General features: G+C 35.8%; 1 protein-coding gene and 1 pseudogene across 1 annotated transcript in view; both read left to right on the forward strand.

The window, feature by feature from the left end:
* Positions 1-21,058, forward strand: part of EYS (eyes shut homolog) — a 900,402-nt gene that overhangs the window by 446,256 nt on the left and 433,088 nt on the right. Inside the window, exons 26-28 of the mRNA XM_061989098.1 lie at positions 531-676; positions 19,742-19,913; positions 20,436-20,514. Of these exons, the coding sequence (XP_061845082.1) occupies positions 531-676; positions 19,742-19,913; positions 20,436-20,514 (397 nt within the window). The remainder of the gene's footprint in view (positions 1-530; positions 677-19,741; positions 19,914-20,435; positions 20,515-21,058) is intronic.
* Positions 7,747-11,815, forward strand: LOC104553467 (cathepsin B-like; annotated as a pseudogene).

The raw sequence follows: 21,058 nt of genomic DNA on the forward strand, positions 1-21,058 counted from the left end.
AGTCTGTTTGTTGTCTTGTGGTTTGACTATCAGCCTATGACGTCAGTGTTAAAATGAGGTAGACAAAAGCTGCTGAGCAAGTTATTTGTTTCTTATGTGATCTGAGAGGAAAATAGAAGGCAAACTGTCTTCAGTACAACGTGTTCTTCTTCTCATTACCTTTTTTCTTTCTTTCAACAATGACCTTTTCTAATGTAAATGTTTACTAAAAGTTTAGTGTATGCAAGAGAAAATATTATATCTTGTGTTTATTCCACAACATTGTGTAGTTGTTCGGAGATTTGTGTAAAAAAAAATTAGTAATTCCTTATATCTTCCGTTAAAGCTGTGCACATCTTTTTTATTAGTTTAACAAGGAATGAATTACTTTGCTTGCTTCAGGAAAATGGAAATAAGAAAGTCTGTTAATTATTTTAGTATGTGTGATTAGGGAGACCACTTGACATAAGGACATATGTATAACTTCAGAATATTTGAATAGATCATGTTGTTTAGATCTCTTTGCTTAGTTGATTTTCCTTTTTCTGAAGATTCATTTGTAGTTGTAAACCTGGATACTATGGGTCTCTGTGCGAGATGGATATAAATGAGTGTGAAACTTTGCCTTGTTTGCATGGAGGAACCTGCATCAACAGGCTTGGAGGCTATCGGTGTTTATGTCCCCCTGGATTCACAGGTATGGCTGGCTTTCTACCACATTGGAAATGTTAGCTGAGGTCATTGCTATAAAATAATAATAATTTAAAAAAAAACGGGTAAAACCTGGCCTTTTCCAACAAAGGAAAAGCACACAGAATCATCTCTTTACAGGAGGGTAAATCAATACTAATTTAAACAGAACTTTGCTAAGTTGCTCAAGATATTAATTACATTAAGACTTGATTTATGATTTCTTCATACATTCAGGTGAAATAAGTTTATGGAGAAAATGTATAGTGGAAAATATTTTCTGAATTCAACCAAAAGGAAAAAAAAGTATTACCATAGTTAAAGTTTACAAACATAAATAATGCTACCCTTTCATTTGAATTTGCACAGAACCATAGCAACACTTTGACATTTTTGCTTTTAATGTTAATCTTTACATTTTTACAGAACTAATGATGAAATATTTAATGGGAAGAGATGTGGTAAAATTTCACTAAAATAATATTGCCATTTATTTAAATGCTCTACATGCTCTAGAACAAGTAGTTCCTACTTCATGTTTTAATACATCCAGCTTAAGTAACCTAAAAATATATGGGGTCAAATGACTCTGTTTGAAGTGTTTACAATTGTCTGTCTCAATTGGTATCATTTCTGCATTCTTTCAGCACAATTTCTTTTCTCTACCCATTCCAGCCTGTGATATAATTCCCCAGTCTGATCATTCTCATTCCATACCTCCCACCTTTACATGGGAAAAACCTGGCCTGGTTTGTAAAACCAGTTGAAAAAAACAGTGGCTGAAAGTTCTAAGTATAGCTCTTTATTCCAGATCACAGTAGGTACTGTTTATTGTTTTTACATTGATGATACTTGAATGTTAGATACAAAAATAAAGCTGAAATATACCTCCTGAGACACTGAATCTGAAACCTTGTTTGTTCAAAGAGCCAGCCATTCATTCATTGAATTTGTACTGCAAATGTTGTAAAGACATAAGCAACTCTAAACATATGCTTTGTAATTTATCAAATATGAGACTTAATGTATATAGATGATACATTTTTGGGGGCAAGAAAACACCAGACTTACACAGTCATCTTTTAGCACTAAGATATTCTTCTAAGTGTATCTTGCTCAGGGATTGTTTTTTTTCTATAAAATTCCAGAATCCTTTGATTTCAAAAATGTTACAGTAAAGACAGGAAATTTGCTCATAATCTAAGGAAATGAAAGGAGAATGAAAGGCCATGTCAGATTTAATTTTGGCTTGGTATGTTACCAAACCTTTATCAGAGAATTTGAAGATACAGTGCAAAGATGTGGAACTCCTATGACCATTTATGAAATTCCAAATTAAATAGAATATAATCAGCAATTTAAAACTAAAAGCAAAACAAGGAAATATAATCACTTACTATAGCTATATCTTCATTATCACAAATCAATGTGATATTGCATTCTGAATGTACATCGGCATGCAATTCTGTAAAGGATAAAACAAGAAAAAGTACATAGATGTGTATTCCACTGAGTTTGATGTTAAAAAAATGTTTAATTAAAATGCTAATGTTACTTTTTCTTCAGCAGTGCAATACAGCATCTTAGGAATAAGTAATTAAACATAACATATTGTGATCACTTACCCTGAAGGTCATTTTCATCATTGAGGTCTTAATCTCTTTATAAATCTTACCATATGAACAACCTTATGTCAAAGTGTAATCCAGATGATTCAGACATACCTCATGTGAAATATTTTTCATGTTCATGAAACCTTTAATTTATATTCAAGTATAAACCATAAGTGTCTGGGTTAAGAGGTCTGCTGTAAAAAGGGTTTAATAAGAGTACAAATTTTTTTGACTGTAGAATTTCATTTTATAATTCCTAATTCCTTCTTTTGAAAGGATTCTAAGATTACAAAGTCATTACTGCCTTCATTGACAGGCTTGGTAATTCTTAAGTGTATTTTCAGATTTTCTTGTTTGAAACTAGCTAAATAATTCTAAGATCTCTTGCAAAGACTATAGGTTTTTCCTAAACAGTGTTGGGTTGGCCAGTTGCCAGTTACTCACCCAGCCTCTCTCTGTCACCCTCTGTGTTGGGTAGGTGTGCAGCCATGTTTTTGGTAATAGGTGTAGGGGCTACAGTGGTGGCCCCTCTAGAAAGTTGCTTGAAATTTCCCTTGGCTTTAAGTTGGACTCACCTCTGACCAAAGCCAGACCAATTGAGTGCCTCTGCCACATATAAGAAGGGAAAATCTGCAGTGAGTGGAGGAGGTGGAAGGAGTGGGATGAGAGAGAAATGATCATGTAGACCCCAAGGTCAGTAAAGGAAGATAGGAGGTGTGCTGGAGCAGAGAACCCCCAGCCCTTCATCTGATGGTGAGATGGCAGCTGTCCTCCTGCAAGTCATGGAGGGTAACAGTGGAGCTGAGATCTGCTGGCAGCTGGTGGAAGAACCCAGGACAGAGGGGACAGCTGTGCCCAGAGGAGCTGTGATTCTGTGGGGTGGTGACATTGGAGCAGAATTTACCTGGAGTTGTGCTGCAAAGGAGAAGACCCACGGTGGAGGAGGAGTCTGTGAGGAGCTGCAGCCTTGGGAAGGACTCATGTTGGAAAGGTTCATTAGGGACTGTATCCTGTGGGAGGGATGACACATTGCAGCAGGGAGAGAACATGAAAAGTCCTTCCTACCCTGAGGAAGAAGGATTGACCATCCATGAGGTTCTGAGCATGAACACTATTCCCTGTTCCCTTGTGCTGCTGAGGGGTAGGAGGCAGAGATAGGGAGCAGAGATCTGACCCTCAAAGAAGGGAAGGGTAGAGGAAGGAGGTCTTAAAGGGCTGGTAGTACTTTCTTATCATCTTACTCTGTTTTTTTCTCTGTTGTCATTGTTGGCAGATTAAATTGATTTTGTTTTCTTGCCCAAGTTGAATAGTTGAGTTTGTTTTCCCCAGGATTATAACTGGTGAGCAAGCCCCTCCTGTCCCTGTCTCAATCCATGAAGCCTTCGATTATTTTTTCTCCTCCCCATCCTACCACAAGTAGTGTGAGTGAATGAGCAGCTGTAGGCACCTTTATTTCTGTCTGGACTTAAACCATGACATCCTCAGCATCAGGACAAAAGAAAATAAAGATCAAAAAAGTCATGGGTCAAGATAAAGACAGGGAGATCACTTACTAGTTATCATCATGGCCAAAACAGAGTTGATTTGGGTAAAATTACTATATTTTACTGTCAATTAAAAGAGATTTTTAGATGTTAAGAAACTGAGATAAAATAGAGAAGCACTTTCTGCTTGTCTCTCCACTCCCTGCTCCTCCTCTCTTCCCTTCACTGTCTCAATGTCATTCCAAATCCCAAGTGGCTCAGGGAGATAGGGAATGGGAGGTTGTTCTTAATCCATAACAGCTTCTCTTTACTGTTCCTTCCTCCTAACACTAATGGCTTGCTCCTGAATGGGTTGTCTCCCCAGGCTGCAGTCCTTCTCAGATATACCTGCTTCAGTAAGAGCTCTCCACAGGCCATAGTCCTCCAGGAAATAATCACCTGTTTCTATGTAGGGTCCTTCATGAACTGCAGCGTTGATGATGGCTTGTGTGGAGAGTGCTTTCCACAGGCTGCAAGGTAATACATACTCCACTGTGGACTCCTCCATGTGCTGCAGAAAAATCTGCTCCAGCACCTGAAGCACGTCCTCTCCCTCCTTTGACCTTAGTGTTCACAATTGTTTCTCAGCTCCCCAGTCTTCACTCAGAGGAGGTGCAACCACCTTGGCTGAGGGGCTCAACCATGGGTCCACTGGAGCCAGATGGAACTGTCTGTGTCTGGCATGAGACAGCATTGGTCTCTTCTCACAGAGGGTGCCTTGCAGCTTCCCACCTATCAACACCTTTATACCTTCACCCCATACTCAGAATAATATTTTGATGGCTAAAATAGAATGTGTATTAAACTGAGATATATAAATTCAAAATTCTAATTCAAACCTCCCTTTATTGGACATCTGATCCAAAAGATGTCTAAAAACGACTAAGTACCATGAAATCACTTTTTGTTGTGAAAGTCAGTTATAATTTTTGCAGAGTAGTAATTATTCCTTAATTCTAAATAACTATTCTCTTAATCCCAGATACACCCTTACAATCTTGTCTTCTCTATGAACTCAGTACAAACTGACATTTTTAAGTGACTAAGGGTGCACTTATCCTGTATGTTAAACCAAGTTAAAATCTTGGCTTAAATAACTCATCTTCTATTTTATCTTCAATGCCAGTTTATCCTAGGCCTCAGAACCTGTTGTTCATCTTGTCTATGTGACAATGAAAACTCTGCTCTGCTATTTATATAGCAGGCTGACCTAACAAAAAAAGTCCCACAAGATCCAATCAATGTAAAAGGAGAGAGTTTTCTTCCCACCTAATTCTATAGTTTCATACTGCCATCTGACTCTGGCAATGATTACATCTGCATTCAAACCTCTGTCTGTAATCCTTGTTATTGATATCCAGAGGAAAAGAGCACTATACTATTAACTGAAATGTATATTTATTTAGAGTTACAGGGGAGGAATCTCATGGTACACTCCCTGAGATGTCAAAGCAAGATGTATCTTATGTATCAAGAAAGGACAAAACCTATTGGCAAGCCAAGAACAAATTTAACATGTATATTGACAGAACTGTGTTTCTGTACTAAATGTGGATGCAGTTAGATCTGTCATTTAGCTTAATGATTAGATGGCTTGCATAAGTTTTGATAATTTTAGGTTCAGTGAACACACCATCATGACAGGGCAAATTTACATTAGGTATTTTCCTGAGAAGTGTTGAAATGCTCATGTTATAAATTAGACTTATTGTAGGGAAAGGACACTAACTATACTTGTTGAGCTTCAGCACCTTTTAGTAAAGATTTCCTGGGCCAGAAAGAGCATAGAACAGTGAGGTGTAATCTTATTAAGTACTTCACTTGAAGTGTCAAGTCTAGACTGCTACTTCCCTCATCCTCTCCTGAAAGCCAAGTTCAGGACATAAATATTCTTTTTCCTCTCAAAGTGACTCACCATCTACTAACTAGAGCCTTAAGCCAAACTTTAACCAATTAAACCTTAGTCTGGTAGCAGCTTTGTTCTAGGTACTGCTAATCATTGTTCAAGGAAGACAACGGTCTAGAAGGTATGGCAGATCAGGAAGGATGAATAAGAACCACGTAAACAAACCCATATGCAGACAAGAAGCAAACATGTGGTGAAAGGAGTAGGGATGGATTACTTAGGAGGAATATTAAACAGTTTCCTAGGTGTGCAGATTTGAAATTAGGAAAGGAAAAACTCAGCTAGAGCTGAGAATACAGAAGGATACAAGAAGGTTTTCTATCTGTACATTGGTGGCAAAAAGAAAGTCAATAAAAAAGTCAGTCTGCTTCAAATCAGTGAAGTTACTGAACAGATAAGAATCCTATTTATAAGAAAAGTAGGTCTCTATAGAGCATGCAAAGTGTCTGGTCCTTAAGGAGACAGAGTCAATAGCTGTCTAATTTTTTTGTACAGATTATGCTCAAAATACACAATGCTATAGTCCATTCATAGTAAGTGTTTGGCAACAGTAACTCTCACTGTGTACTCAAATTAAATCTGGTGATTACAAAGTTGGATGACAGTATGCTCGCCTTGTTTAGTAAAACATAATTGTTTTGGGTTGCAGATTTTTGCCTCTAGGGAGAAAAATCCTTGTCTTTTGGCAAAGTATATCTAAATGCAAAGTGTTTGTTCTTCATGCTCATTACTGTCTAATTGGAACGTATTTAATATAGCAATTCTAAGGTGATTTCATCAATGTGTTATACAGTTAATTGCTATTAATCTTCAAACAGAACAGCTTCTTTTTCTGGATTTACAGGGATCAGTAAAGAGGAATAGAACTAACTCTGCTTCTTGTTTTTGACTACTGAAAAAAAACCAGTATGTTAGTTATAAATTTTGAATTGTGAATAGCATCAGTATAGAAGACACAGATTTGTAATGATAAAAAGGACACTGTTCATGCAATCATGTACATTTTAGGACTTACACTCATTTCCTATAATACCTATTGCCTAAAGTGGTGTCATGGATTGAGAGAAAAACTCGTTTTCATCCTCATAGTTTCCTCCAAGTTTCTGCACCTTCATAGAGGTTAGTAAATGCAGTAACATTAACAAATAGTTTCAAATAACCTCTTCTTCATTTTTTTTTGTATATGTCATTCCATATAGACCAAAATGAAGTCTCGAGTCTAATTCTTGTGCATAATGTAAGATTATGGTGATGTATCCTCTCTCACATTCCCTCTCTTTCTATATCTGGTCTGTTTAATATTAATCATTCATACTAAGTGGAAAAAAAACTCACCCAAATCAAATCAGAAGAATTATTTTCAATATAAAATATAAAACATATAAGTCATCCATACATTCAATTAGTTTATGTGAAACATTTTTACTCCATATCAAGCAGATCTGGAAAACTTTGAGAATAGTTTCTTAATTTGTTAATGAAAGTGGAGAAAGGTGATCCCTTAGACTAACACAGCTCAGAGCAGTAAGCATACTATACAGCACATTTCAAAATTTGCAAACTAAATTCAGTGGTCAAAAAAAAATCAATTTAGCTGCCTGAGAACAGTGGAAAGTCTTGTTGCCTCTCACAAAGTAATGAATTTGGATGAGACTTCAAAGAATTTGACACCATTCTTATTATTTCTGACTTGTTGCCACAAAGAGGCAATCAAAGTAATCATAGTACTGCTACAGTACTACCACTATTGATCATTATTTGTAATTATCATCATTATTATCTCTTCCTCCAGAAAACCTTACCCCACAAGAACAGAATCACTGTTGTCTTCTAATTATGGAAATGCTGCTGTGAAGTTCTGTGGTACGCCTTATGGTTTTGATCATGATACTCTACATATCACATAAGTATCTTTCCTAGGATTCACACATACTATTTAACAGAACAGGAACATTGAATAAAAATGAGACAATCCCCAGCTAAAGAAGTAGTGGCTGTGAAGAAAGTGCAGGGCCTGCTAGGGTGGTATGGGGTCATGTGTGATGGTAGAGAATCCCGTCTTGTAGCCAAAAAGTGGCTGTCAAAGTCCAACCTGTATGTTCTGGTGGTCTTTACCAATGCTTGCAAAACTCTCTACTGTCCTTCACTCTCCAGTGACTTGATCAACCATGTAAACAAGTTCAACATCACCTGGAAGACAGAGCATAACTTTCACAATACTTACATGGTCTATGTGAACATCTGTGATGCCTTCCTAGGTGGACCCACGCTAAGGGTCTAAGCTACCAGAGAGGGTAGATTTTACTGCAGACATGGACCTGCTTGATAACATTGACTCACAGAGATAGCGTCTTAACTGTCAATGAGATAAGAGAGCAGGGCTCTTATGGTTCTTTTTGGACTTCTGATACCTTAGAAGCAATTGCAGACAGAATCTGCATTCACACAGACACCAAGGTGAGAGTGGAAGTCTTGGCTTAGACCTTCTTGTCATGCTGCTGTTACGAGTGTGACATGGAGTGCAGGGGTGGTTACTCTTCTGGCACATGGATGTTCTGGACAGAGAGGGGCCTTGTGTCTGGACCTCTTTACTATTCCCATGTGGGCTGCCATCCTTCTCCATCTCACCCCTGTCAGTAACATGCCAACAACTTCTGGCCACCATGCACCAGAAAGGAGAGGAAAACCCCTAGGTGCAGCTGGTACTGTGAACTTTGCTACTTGCAAGGAGAGTAAGCACTACAGCATCACATACCACAGTGTCCTTTATTGTGAAAAGGAAATCATGGTTGAGATCTAAAAGAACATCCCAATGTTCTTGTAAATAAAGGACCTTTTATTGCCTATGAGGACTTCCTAGTGTACAAGTCTGGAGTTAACCAGTATCTGTCTAGAGAGCAGCTTGGAGACCATGCAATCCAGATCCCGGTCTGGGGGATAACCAATAGTCATCTGTACTGGAGGATCTGCAACTTCTGGAATATCAGCTTTGGAAACAATGGTTACTTTAGAACAATTAGAACTTAAGCTGGACACTGCCATAAAAGATAGTAGGAAAAGTTTCTATAGATACATTAGTAACAAAAAGAGGGCTAAGGGGAATCTCCATCCTTTAATGAATGCAGGGGTAAGCACAGAGACCAAGGATGAAGGAAAGGCTGAGATACTTAATGCCACCTCCACTTCCATCTTCACTGGCAAATCCATCTGTTTTCTGGGTACCTGGTCTTCTGAGCCATAAGACAGGGACAGGGAGTAGAATGAAGCCCCTTTAGTGCATGAAGAAATGTTGAGTGACCTGATGCTTCACTTTGATTCACACAAGTCTATGGAGCTGGATGGGATCCACTCAAGGGTGCTGAGAGAGCTGGTGGAAGTGCTCACCAAGACATTTTCGATAATTTAGTAGCAGTCCTGGCTCACCAGGGAGATCCCTGTGGACTGGAGGCTGGCAAATGTAACACCCATCTAAATGAATAGCTGGAAAGAGGATCCTGGAAACTACAGGCCTGTTGGGCTGACGTCAGCACCAGGGAAGGTTATGGAACAGATCATCCTGAGTGCCATTGTGAGACACACATGGAACAACCAAGGGTTCAGGCCCAGTCAATATGCCTTTACAAAAGGCAGGTCCTGTTTGACGAATCTGATGACAAGGTGAGCTGCTTAGTGGATAAGGGAAAGGCTGTGGATGTGGTCTACCTGGACTTTAAAAGCCTTTGACACAGTCTCCCACAGCATTCTCCTGGAGAAACTGACTGCCCATGGCCTGGATGTGTAGATGAGATACCGAGGGAGACAGTTTAGTGGTGGGCTTGGCAGTGTTAGGTTAAAGGTCTTTTCCAAGACACAATTGTATGATTCTATGATTCAAAATCATCTGAGTACAAGACCACTGTAGCATTGAGTTCGAGATCATGTCAGCATCCCCAGGATGGAGCTATGGGGCATTCACTGCTCAAAAGATTGCTGGTGAGCTTGTTGATCTCTTGCACCAATGTATTTGGTTAGCCTGGACCCTTTCTAATTCAGTCTGCATTGGAAGCGTAGGAAGCATTAGCTTTGTGCTGGGACTTGGGTCTTGTTGGTGCAGTGGAGGTGGATCCTGCTGGGAAGACATGACCAGGTGTGATTTGTATACTCTTGACTGGCTTGGTTTGACTGCACCTGAAAGCATGATAACATGTGACTTGAATTGGATAAACTTATACCTATTCATGATGAAATGTTAATGATGGGGCTGGCTCTGGCCAGAGCTTCTTTAAGGCTCATTCCTTATGCATCGTTTGCTCTGCTCCATCCATTTGACTGCTTTTTAAACCACCTGTTCTTCAGCTGTTTAGTTGCTTTTTTTCTCCCATAGTCTGAGGTTATTGATTCTAGGGAAGGGCCTGGCTGGAGTTCCATAAGCCATCAAATGTCCTGAAAACATCCAGGAGCACATTGGAAAGAGCAAATTACTTTTCATTTGTGGTTGAGCAGCTTGGAGTGTATGCAGCTTCAGATCACATCTTGGCAAGGGTGCTGCATTGAAAATTGGTGTGGTGCTTTGGGACTGCAGGTGCTCAATGATGAGCAAAAATGAGGAATGTTCCTTAGGTCTGCTGCAAGGACGTCATGCAGGTGCTTGGAGGTTTCTCACTGCAAAACTCAGTACAAAACTGAAGTGGTTTTTTTTTTTGAAGCCACAGGTGTTGAAAAATAATAAAAAAACCTTACTTTTGTTGTTAGGGGGAGTTGCAATAGCTGCTTAGGAGGAATCATGTACTTTGCCAACACTAATATAACAAAAGAAAGTTGTGGGTTTTTTTTTTTTTATTTTAAAGCACAAAGGATATTGCTGAGCTGAGGCTACTTGCCTGAAATATCTGAAGCAGACTCTCTCCTGCACTTTAAAACAGTCCTTTAACTTCTGCTTACTGACACTGAGAGAGAGCTGTGGTGTACACAATCAGAACAACTGTGCCAATAAAGGATTTTTGGAAACTCAAACAAAATAAGCAACAACAGAAAAACGGTTTCACTTGATGATCTTAAAAGTCTTGTTCAACCTAAACAACACTATGGTTCTATGGAATTGATAGTATAAATACAATGTATTAGATCAGTGTTTCAAGCTAAAGCAGATGTAGAACACCTTCTCTAAAGATGTTTTGAGCTGCTTGAAATGTAGAATTCAGGAGATAGAGCTATCCAATGAAGACATTTTAGAATTTGTAATCAAGTGATTATATTTAGAACTTATCTATTACAGTAAGCTATTAGATGACAATTTAAATTATTTAGGGCTTTTAGAGCCAAAGTCAGTGCTTCACATGGTACCTACAACAAATTAAAGAAATCACTGATGCAACTGTTAGAGCTGTTTTCTAATTGTTATTGCTAGCAAGGAAAGTGTCTCTACTTTTCACCAAGTGTAACTTTGGAAGGGTCTTCGAATGTATTCAAATATGCCACTGTGCAAGCTTTAAAAGGCTTTCTATTCTGTAAGAGTTACCAGGGCCCAGGGGATTGAAATCTCAATTTCCACACAAATTGCCTTACTACAAATACTGTGACAAAGGAACTTTTAAGCAGCTTTAATGTGAGAACACCATGGAGGAACACTATGCATCATAATGCCAGTCTATTCTTCTGTGATTCTGTGATATTTCTTTGAGCTTTGTGTAAGTTGTAAATGTGCTTAATGTTTAAATCTTTTATATTATTACAGTATTTCTAAAAGATAATGTTAAAAATGAAATAAGAATATTTTAATAGCTGTTTCTGATGGTGTCATTTTTTGCTGTGCAGTAAAATAGTAATGATTGCAAATCAGTTAGATAAAAGCATAAAATTCATTACTTAAAAACCTGTGGATATTTCAATCAGTGACAGCAATAAATATCTAAAGCAGTGTCTGCTGAGTGGTGGTTTCACTTTGCAGAACTCAATATGCTATATGTTGGAACAGTCGGAACAACAGTGTTGGAACAGCACAGGTTGTGCTTATTATTTCTGAAAACTATGGCCATGGTAGTGTCACCGATTTTTTTTTGTTCTCTGTAGGTTTGTCTGCCAGCAATCTGACTTTTGTCATCAACAGGATTCAGAGAAGTAGATAACTTTATGAAGAATATTTTTTTCACTGGAGTAGAATGGGTTGACTTTTCATGCTACTAGTTTTCATCTAGTAGTTTTCTTAGCAATTTCATTGTATTTTTTCCTAGTTTGTAGTGGAAAAATGTATGAGGCAACTCTCTGGGTCTCAATGATTACATGACTTGGATCTATTTTCTTTCCCCGCAGTCAGACTAAAGTACTATTCTAAGTTACTGAGTTTTTCTTTGAAAAAAATAGTGAAGGTGGTTTGCTATTGCAGTTAAATGAACCAAACAATGTCTAAGTATACTGCCCAAGGCATGCCTGTATTCAAACTAAGCCATTTTCTCACTGGTAAAACTATTTCTAGTTATTAATATTATTTTTTAATATCTATACTTTCTACTTGTCTGCATAGAGTCTCAGTGTGTGATTAGCATAAATCTAAATGAAAAAGAGAGCATTCTATCTTTTTTAATACATTCTTTTTAGTTTTTTTGGGGGGGAAGATTGAATTTCACCAGAGTAGTATAAATAGCACAAGATTTCTGAGAATTATTAGGCTATAAGGAGATATACGTTATTCACAAGTAACTTTACATTTTAAAATTATCAATTTCTTGTTACATTATCCTTTGCTTCCATGCATTCACTGCATGCTTTTGTTCCCATGCATTTTGCCGTTAACCAGGCTAATAGGTCAAGCTACTATGGGAAATTTCATTCTTGAATTTGAATTCAGATTAGAAGGGACCTTGTGGGGTCTCGAGTTGAATCTCTGATTAAATCAATGCTAGCTATGGAGTCAGATCAGGCTGCTTAGGGTCCAGTTGAGTCTGGAAAACCTCCACGGACAGTGTTTTTCTTGTTTCTGATGAGCCATTTAAACTGTAATGTGAATACTACATTACTTTATAAATCATGTGATTCCTTGTGTACTAAAAAGAGAAAGACACGTTGAGTTTTCAGCTACACAGCAAACTTTAACTTTTATTTTAGTTTGACTGTAAAAATACATAAGTACTTCAGTTTTAAATAAGACTATTACAGAATACATAAAACATGGCTAACAGAGAAGAAAATCAAAAGCTGCAATAATCATAACATCAGCATATTCTGGAGACGTTCAGGTGATAAGGAAGCAGACGTTACTATATATTTTTACACAAAGCTATACTATAACATCTTTTTCTTGATGCCTTTACCACATAGTACAGCTCTCTAACTTTCCCTTATTTAAAACTTGTTTTTACACTCCATTTTACATTACAATGGTTAATAAACAGTGACTATACTGAATAAAACATGACTATTTATATGTAAGACTATGTGTGTGTGTTAATGTTAATATATGCACAATATATTAAATATTATACGTACAACATGACATACCAGTACAGTTATTTTCTCCCTCTTGGCTTATACTAGTTCAAATGAGAGATACTTTGATATCAGAAATTTGTATTTCCCTTGCAAGTTTTCAGTTACCTTTTAGTTTTAGAAGCTTTTCTCAATTTTAATGATTATCCATTAAAAAACTTATGTTCTTAAAATCTAAGTTGAAATGACATAAATGTTGAATTGATATTTTCAGCTTGCCTAACTACAATATGACCTCCTCTGTCAATATGACAAAACTACGAGATTTTTTGTCATGTTTTCTATATTCAGACATTAATTAATAGATTTTACTTTCACTGCCTTCAGATTTATTTTATGTTCCATCACTTTCTGTAAGTTTATTCCTATGTGAACTGAATCATAATTCTGAACTGCCATTTCTTTAGAATCATAGAATTGTTACAGTTGGAAAAGACCTTTAAGATCATGAAATCCAGCCACTAACCCCATACTGCCAAGTCTATCACTAAGCATTTTTTTAATATCTCTAGAGTTGGTGATTCCTCCCTGGGTAGCCTGTTCCAGACTGCTAATAACCCTTTTGGTGAAAAGGTTTTTCCTAATGTCTAATCTAAACCGTCCCTGGCACAACTTGAGCCCATTTCTTAATGCATAGCTTGATTATATAATTTTATAATCCAGTAAATATGATTTCTGCTTTTAGCAGAGGGAGGCTAAGAGGACCCAGTAGTGCATGGATTCAGCCTTATTGTGACCTAATATGGATTCCACTGTTTTAACACCTATGCTGGGGGCAATGTCTGCTTCTTCCTCTGCTTCAGTTTCAGCTTTGAGTATGGCCCCATTCGGGAGGGGGATGACACCCTGCCTCCCAGTCCCTGCCGGACAAACTATAGTCTTTTGTGTACTACTTGAGAAAAGGAAGTGATCTGTGGTGGTCAAAGGTAAAAAGGGAAACCCAAACAAAGCCCAATAGTAGGTGAAGAAGAATATATCAACATGATATTCCACTAAAGAAAGAGAAGAAAAAAATTCACCACCAGGCACATCATATTCCTCCAGGCAAAGATGTCATGACACTGGCAAATCTTTACAATGTCACTGTGTCCACCTTCCATCTACAGTTTTAAGGAGAAAACTTTACTGTCACACTTGAAACTCGCAGCAGTACTTGAAGCCTGAACAAGGCAGGGTGAGGGGGGGAGGGTAATATAAGCATTTAGACTATTTTTATAACAATGCTTTTCAGTTCTGATAATTTTTACTATCAGACCATTAAAATAGAACTGTCATTAAATTCTAGGTTCTCTGTATGGTGTGCTCCCTTTCACTTGTCACAAGATTATGGATTTTTTAATTTCTATTATTTTTAGTATAAAGTGTTCAAATCACTAAGATCTGATGCTTGATCTCATGTTCTCTATGACTAGGCACAGCAACAAGCCAAGAAGTAATTTGCTTAGGTAGATTACTGCTTCTGATTGCTGCATCATGCTCCACTCTAGAGTTCAAATATTTAAATAACAAACAGTGCAAGCTACCCATGATGTTTTTCTATTTAATCCCTCTGGCTCTTGCATTCACTTTTAATTTAAATGAGAAGATAAGATTTCCAAAAGCCATGTATGCATATCAAAGATCCCAAACTGGTATTTAACAGAAAATAATATCTTCAAAGTTTTAGACCAAGCAAATTAATCTGTATTTGTCTTAATTACTTTGTCTCCTGTAGTCCAGTAACACATCTGTCATAGTCAGAACTATGAAGTAATTTATAGGGGTTGTTTATGTAAAGGACAGGTTCTGTGGCATCATAGTCTGTCTCTCAAACCAGTTTTGCAGAATGCTTGGATATGGCTATGCTAGGTTAAGGATAAGTCTTTTCAAATTTAAATTGTTCTACGATTCTAATACAACAAGATATTTTTATTAAAAATTTTGAATAAGAATTGAAAAAGAAGACAGGTTTCAAATTAAATGACAGTCATACTGGAAAAGAATGACAGGCTGATAAATTAAAGGCATGAATGATTTCCAGTCTTTTTGTGTCTACAATAAGACACTTTACAAATTAAGTATATTTTGCTCTCGTACATAATTTAAATCAAAATCTTTATTCATATCAGGATGGCTTAATCCAGCAATGCTAAGGGATTCATGCCAAGGGTGTATTTGGACTGATTTGTTCAGAGGTTATTAGAGTGTAGATTTTGAATTTAAAGGAGACATTCTAGCATCCAAATGTAAATTATTTTTTATTTAAACTTTCAAAATAATTTGAGTCAGTGCATTTTGACAGGAACATTTGAACTAGTTCCATTATTGAGCAAGTTATTTTCTTTATTAGAACTGCTATTTATTAGTATTAGCTTTTTCCTGCGTTACATGTGTACATTTTAATTTTTAAACCTACTATACCAGTAATTATTGTAATGAGTATAGTCTGTATTCACAGTAAATGTCAGAAATTCAGTTTAGAATGTGAATGATAACATAGACTTTTACTATCTATGTGTGTCTGAAATGTTTAACACTGACAGGACTAAAAGTTTATTTTGCATATTAATATTGTTAAAACTTTTCTTGTAAGAGCAGAACAAGGAGATATTACTACAAGGCTTTTCTGTTCTTTACATGAAGAACATTCTTGGCAGAATCTAATCTTAATTATATCTCATGATATCTGTTTATTAAGGAACCTAGCACAAAGTTGTCTTTCTCTAACTTCTGATGTTACTCCCTGCCTGAATTTCAGTTCCCATATTTCAGATATATCTGGAAATTAAAGATCCTTTGTGATAGTAAGTATTCTTTTAAGCAAAGACTGCCTTGAAAGGTGGAGCACAGAATTTCACAGTATTTGTATAGAAATAAAGACTATTGTGATATGCTCTTGCTGAACTCTAAGGAGTGAAAGAACTGAGTCTGAGAAGAAAAACTTTATGAAAATATTATTTCAAGACTCATATTGATGTTCCTAAAACATTTACACTCACTACAAAAATAATTAAAAAATACATAGATTTAGAAAATGTAGACCAAGCTGCATTACATGGTTAAGTATGTTTGCAGCTAATACTAGGAATAGGCTTAATTTCCCCTAATTTGAGTCTTTTAAGAGCTAGACAGCTAGTTCAGATTACTCATTTAATTTTCATCTACAGTCATTGCCACCACTAGGACATTCAAGGTAAGAGACATCCAAGATGCTTTTCTCTTTCACCATTTTAAAGCAAGTTTAGTCACCTATCTTAAATTACCTGCTAAATTTTACAATAGTTAAAGTTTGACGGGATGTGGTACACTGACTTCACTAACACAATATTATCTGTATTGTGCTGTCTTCATTGCCACATAGAAGCTGAGGAATGGACAGATGCATTCTGCCCACTGTCATTTCCACAAAATCCAGTCTTTGTAGAAAAATAATTTTACAAGTTTTTAACCTTTCATAAGCATATTCTGTCTAGAATATGAAAAAATAGTTACTTTCTTCAATTTACATAGTTATTCTGAGAGGTTTACTTTTTCATTAGTTGATTAAGAGTATTTTACTGGATTGTCCAAGGGGAAGTATGGTAGTGTTTACAAAAGTCATGTAACCGCACAAAAAAGGACCATTTATTTGCATTAGCAATATGGATGACTGGTTTTAATTTGGCACTTTGATCAGAATTTTACTAAACTCTTTACTCCTTTCTTTTTTCCAAATCAACCAAGGAAGTTTTTGGACACTTCAATGAAAGTGACTTATTAATTTTGTTCTAATTTAAGAGCTGTTACAGATTTGATTGCAATTATATGGCATTTTATCAACACTTATTTTTTATTGTGGCAATTAAACATATTATCACATTCAATTTAAGTGTTCATGTTACAGAGAAAGAAGATCTCTTTAAATAATGTATGTTTTGAATATTTCTCCACAATATGATAATTCTGAGTAATTCTGAATACTTTAATTTTTTAAAAGGAAATACTGCAATAATTTCAATGGTTTTAAAACTCTTTATAACTGTAAGTTTATTTCTATGAGTAAAAGGAAGATATAAAATACATTTTTCCCAATATATCTTGTCTTTTGAACTATAACTTTTTGTAATAATTTATTGACACATTAAATTTAAACACTGAGTCTTTTTTTCCCCTCAATCAACTAATGGATTTTTGCTGCTTTGGCATTGTATTCATTGAGCTGTTCAGGCAAAATGTATTCAATGTCACTGAGTTACTAGATCATTGTAGATCATTTTTAGAGCTGCAAGTCAAGTGAACTCAACATGTATTATTGTGTAGTACTACCATCACGCCAATGCTTTTGAAGGCTTCCTTAATAAGAATAGATTATGAATTTTCTTTTCTAATGCTGATTTACTAGGAGAATTGTATTTTTAATAGTTAGATCTATAATAGAACAGATTAACTCTGTTCCTGAATTTAGATTTTGACAAAGCGTTCACAAAATAACTCCTTCTGAAAGTTTTAAGTTCTGATACGTAGCAGATATCAAATAAGAAACCAGTGATCCAGAGAGTGTGACACTAAATGAGTGAGTGTCCAAGGAGCATGAACCATCAATAAACAATTGAATGCTTGTATGGGATGATGCCTTCTACTTTGTACCAATATGTAGTTTAGGATAGTGCAAGTGCCACTGCACCAAGATGTGGTCAAATACAGACCCTATCAGCTCATTTTCTTCAGAATACCTGCCAACTCCAATGTCCTGTCATGATTTTCCACTAGATCAGTACTCTAGGATTTTTGGGGTTAAGGCCACAGATTTCAAAAGAGAATCTCAAATGTTGTTTTATTTTCTTTGTCTCAATGAAACTGAGTATATATTGTGAAAATATTTTCACATATTTAACATTCATATTCACTTGAATTTTACACTATTGATCTTCAATAGATAAAAAACAGTCCCTATGATCTTAAAGTAACTATCTGTAACGTGTTAATAAACTTATTGCAAGTGCCCGATTTTGACATTTGGCTGTATATTCACACATGAACTAGACAAATGTTAGAATATCTTCTTCCTTTCAATGAATTCCTTCCTTTAAAAAGCTGCCAGTATCTGGGTGCATAGGAATGATAAAAGGCTATAGGAACTTCTAAGTTACTCTTCACATTTTTGTATAAAAAAAGCTGATTTAGAATTAATATGGGAATACTTAAGTAAACATCTCATTGCAGAAAGGCAAGAAATGGCTTTCATTTTTGTGGTGAAATGGAGAGCCAGATGAATTGGTATAAATTCTGGCTTTTGTACACTTTCTCTGCTCCAGAGGAGGACTTTTTGTCATAAGCTTTCCTTTTTTCTCCTCCACACCTGCTGTGGCCCACATACCTGAAAAATCAAGAGAATATTCTTGCATGATCCCTAGTGTAATGGTTTTGGCTGGCATAGAGCTAAATTTCTTCATAGTACCTTGTATAGTAACATGCTTTGAATTTGTGCAGAAAACAATGTTTAAAACACATCAGTGTTTTATTTTAGTTTAGTAGTTTAAATTTTTTTTTTGCTTTTCACACCACCCTACCAGTGAGTAGGCTGGGGATGCACAAGAAGCTGCGAGGGGACACAGTGAGAACAACTGACCCCAATCAATCAAAGGGATATTCCAAATTATATGATATCAAGCTCAGTAATAAAAGCTGTGGGGGGAAAAAAAGAGGAAGGAGAGAGGTTTGGAGTGATGGCATTTTTCTTCCCAAGTAACCATTATAAGTGATGGATTCCTTTTTCCTGGATATGGCTGAACGCCTGCCTGGTGACAGGAACTAGTGAACAAATTCTTTATTTTGCTTGCATGCACAGCTTTCTCTTTACCTATTAAGGTCTCTTTATTTCAGCCCACAGGTTTTCTTATTTTTAATATTTTGTTTCTCTGTCCATCCTAATGCAGAGGGTGATTAAGTGGTTGTGTGGGGTTTAGCTGCCTACCAAGTAGTAGGCAGTAGCTCCCTACAGAGCAAGCTATGTAAATGTTCGTTGTTAAATAGCATTTTGTAAAGCAATTTGAGTTGAGTGGAACACACGTGCCACTAATTTTCAGGAAAATTAGAAGCAAAAACGTGCAGCACCATACCTCTCATAATGAATGTCTTCAAAAATATTTCAAACAATTTTATGTCTTGCATCATTTATGGAAAACCTCTCCATTTCAATTTCATTTTGAGAAAATAAGTACTACAGTTAGATCACCACTAAGACATATAAAATTTTATTTCTGTATTTCTCACATAGGAAACCTGTGCTATCTTTATGACTATAAAAATATTCCTCTTTAAACTTCAGTTTCTCCATTTAATTATTTTGCTTGCAAGCTGACCCTCACAGCCTTCTTGCCTTGCCATAATTATACTTTATCATTGTAATATATTGCAATATAAGTATTCTTTTCAGTATTTGCACCTGTAGATAAATCCAGTAGGATATTCCTTATTGATTAATATAATAAACTATATGAACAATTTATGTAAATAAAAACAGTTTATCTAGAATTATTACTGTTAATAAAAAAAAAGTTGATTTTAGTTTAGAATTTAAAGCTTAATCATATATCCTGTTTTTTACACAGGTGATAGATGTGAAGTAAATATTGATGAATGTATGTCTAATCCTTGCCTCAACAATGGAAGTTGCATTGATGACATAAATTCCTACTCGTGCCACTGCAGAAGAGGTTTTATTGGAACAAATTGTGAGATAAATGTTAACGAATGTATGCCAGATCCTTGTCTTCATGGAAGGTGACTATTTTTATTTAACTATTATTATCTCCAAGATAATGTAGCTAACTAGCAGTATTTAAGATTTAATGACATGGGAAGGCTGATAAATATACTTTTAATTATGTTCTTCCATAAAGTGAGAGTACAGGCATGTTTAAAGATGACAGATGTTGCCTGCTTAAGCTATTGTAATATAATATTACACTATCTCAGTTTCTCTTTCATTTTCTTTCATTAGCATAAAAGTTTTCAGTACTTGTGGATTAATTAGAATTTAATATACTTAAATGCAAATCTTTATCTGTTATATGCCAATAGATTGAAATGGGAAGATGTTTTTAATACGACAATCTATATCCTTATAAAACTTCTCAGCACCCATAATTATGCATTTGAAACCTATTACTAAAACTAATTAAAAGTGCCATGAATTTCAGAAGGTTAGATCAGACTATTATTTTGAAATATATGGAACGATACTACTGGTGTTGAATCTAGAATTACAGAGCTTCAGCTGAATAACACTATCTTGTATTTCAGATGCATAGATCTCGTTGATGGATACCAATGCTCTTGTGAATCAGGATGGACCAGTTCAAGATGTGAGATAAATATTAATGTATGTCTTCAAATTTTAATTTAATTATAGAAGAAGAGTAATATGCCACTTACAAATCATTTTTATTTAAGTAACTTCTGACGAGTTGGTTTATTGAAGATGCATGACAGAAATTCAGTTGTATCAAATCCATTCTAAAAATCTCCTTATTTGTTACTCACATGAATCTACATAAAAAGTAAAAAACTAGTGAGAAAATATCTAAGAAAATTTAAATGGAAAGTGTGAATGATAAATCTGAAAAGCTACAGCAAGCTAAGCCAACATTTCCTGAAAATCATTTATCCCTCAATTTGGCATGGATGATATAAGTAAGTACTTGATTTTCATTTCAAGCCCCATTTGCTCTGTCTTAACTGTATATTTGAATAGTAAACATCAAGGTGCAATATTTTACTCTGAAAGGAGGGATGACTCAAGTTTAAAATTTCAAAATCCAGGTAACTGTAGAGTTCTATTATACAAAATACACTACAGACTTCCTTCTCTTAAGCTCAAGAATACTTTTTTGTTGCCATGGAGAAAGGCTGTGGATGAGAAAGTA

Source organism: Colius striatus, chromosome 2 (assembly GCF_028858725.1).
Source record: "Colius striatus isolate bColStr4 chromosome 2, bColStr4.1.hap1, whole genome shotgun sequence".
NCBI lineage: Eukaryota > Metazoa > Chordata > Aves > Coliiformes > Coliidae > Colius > Colius striatus.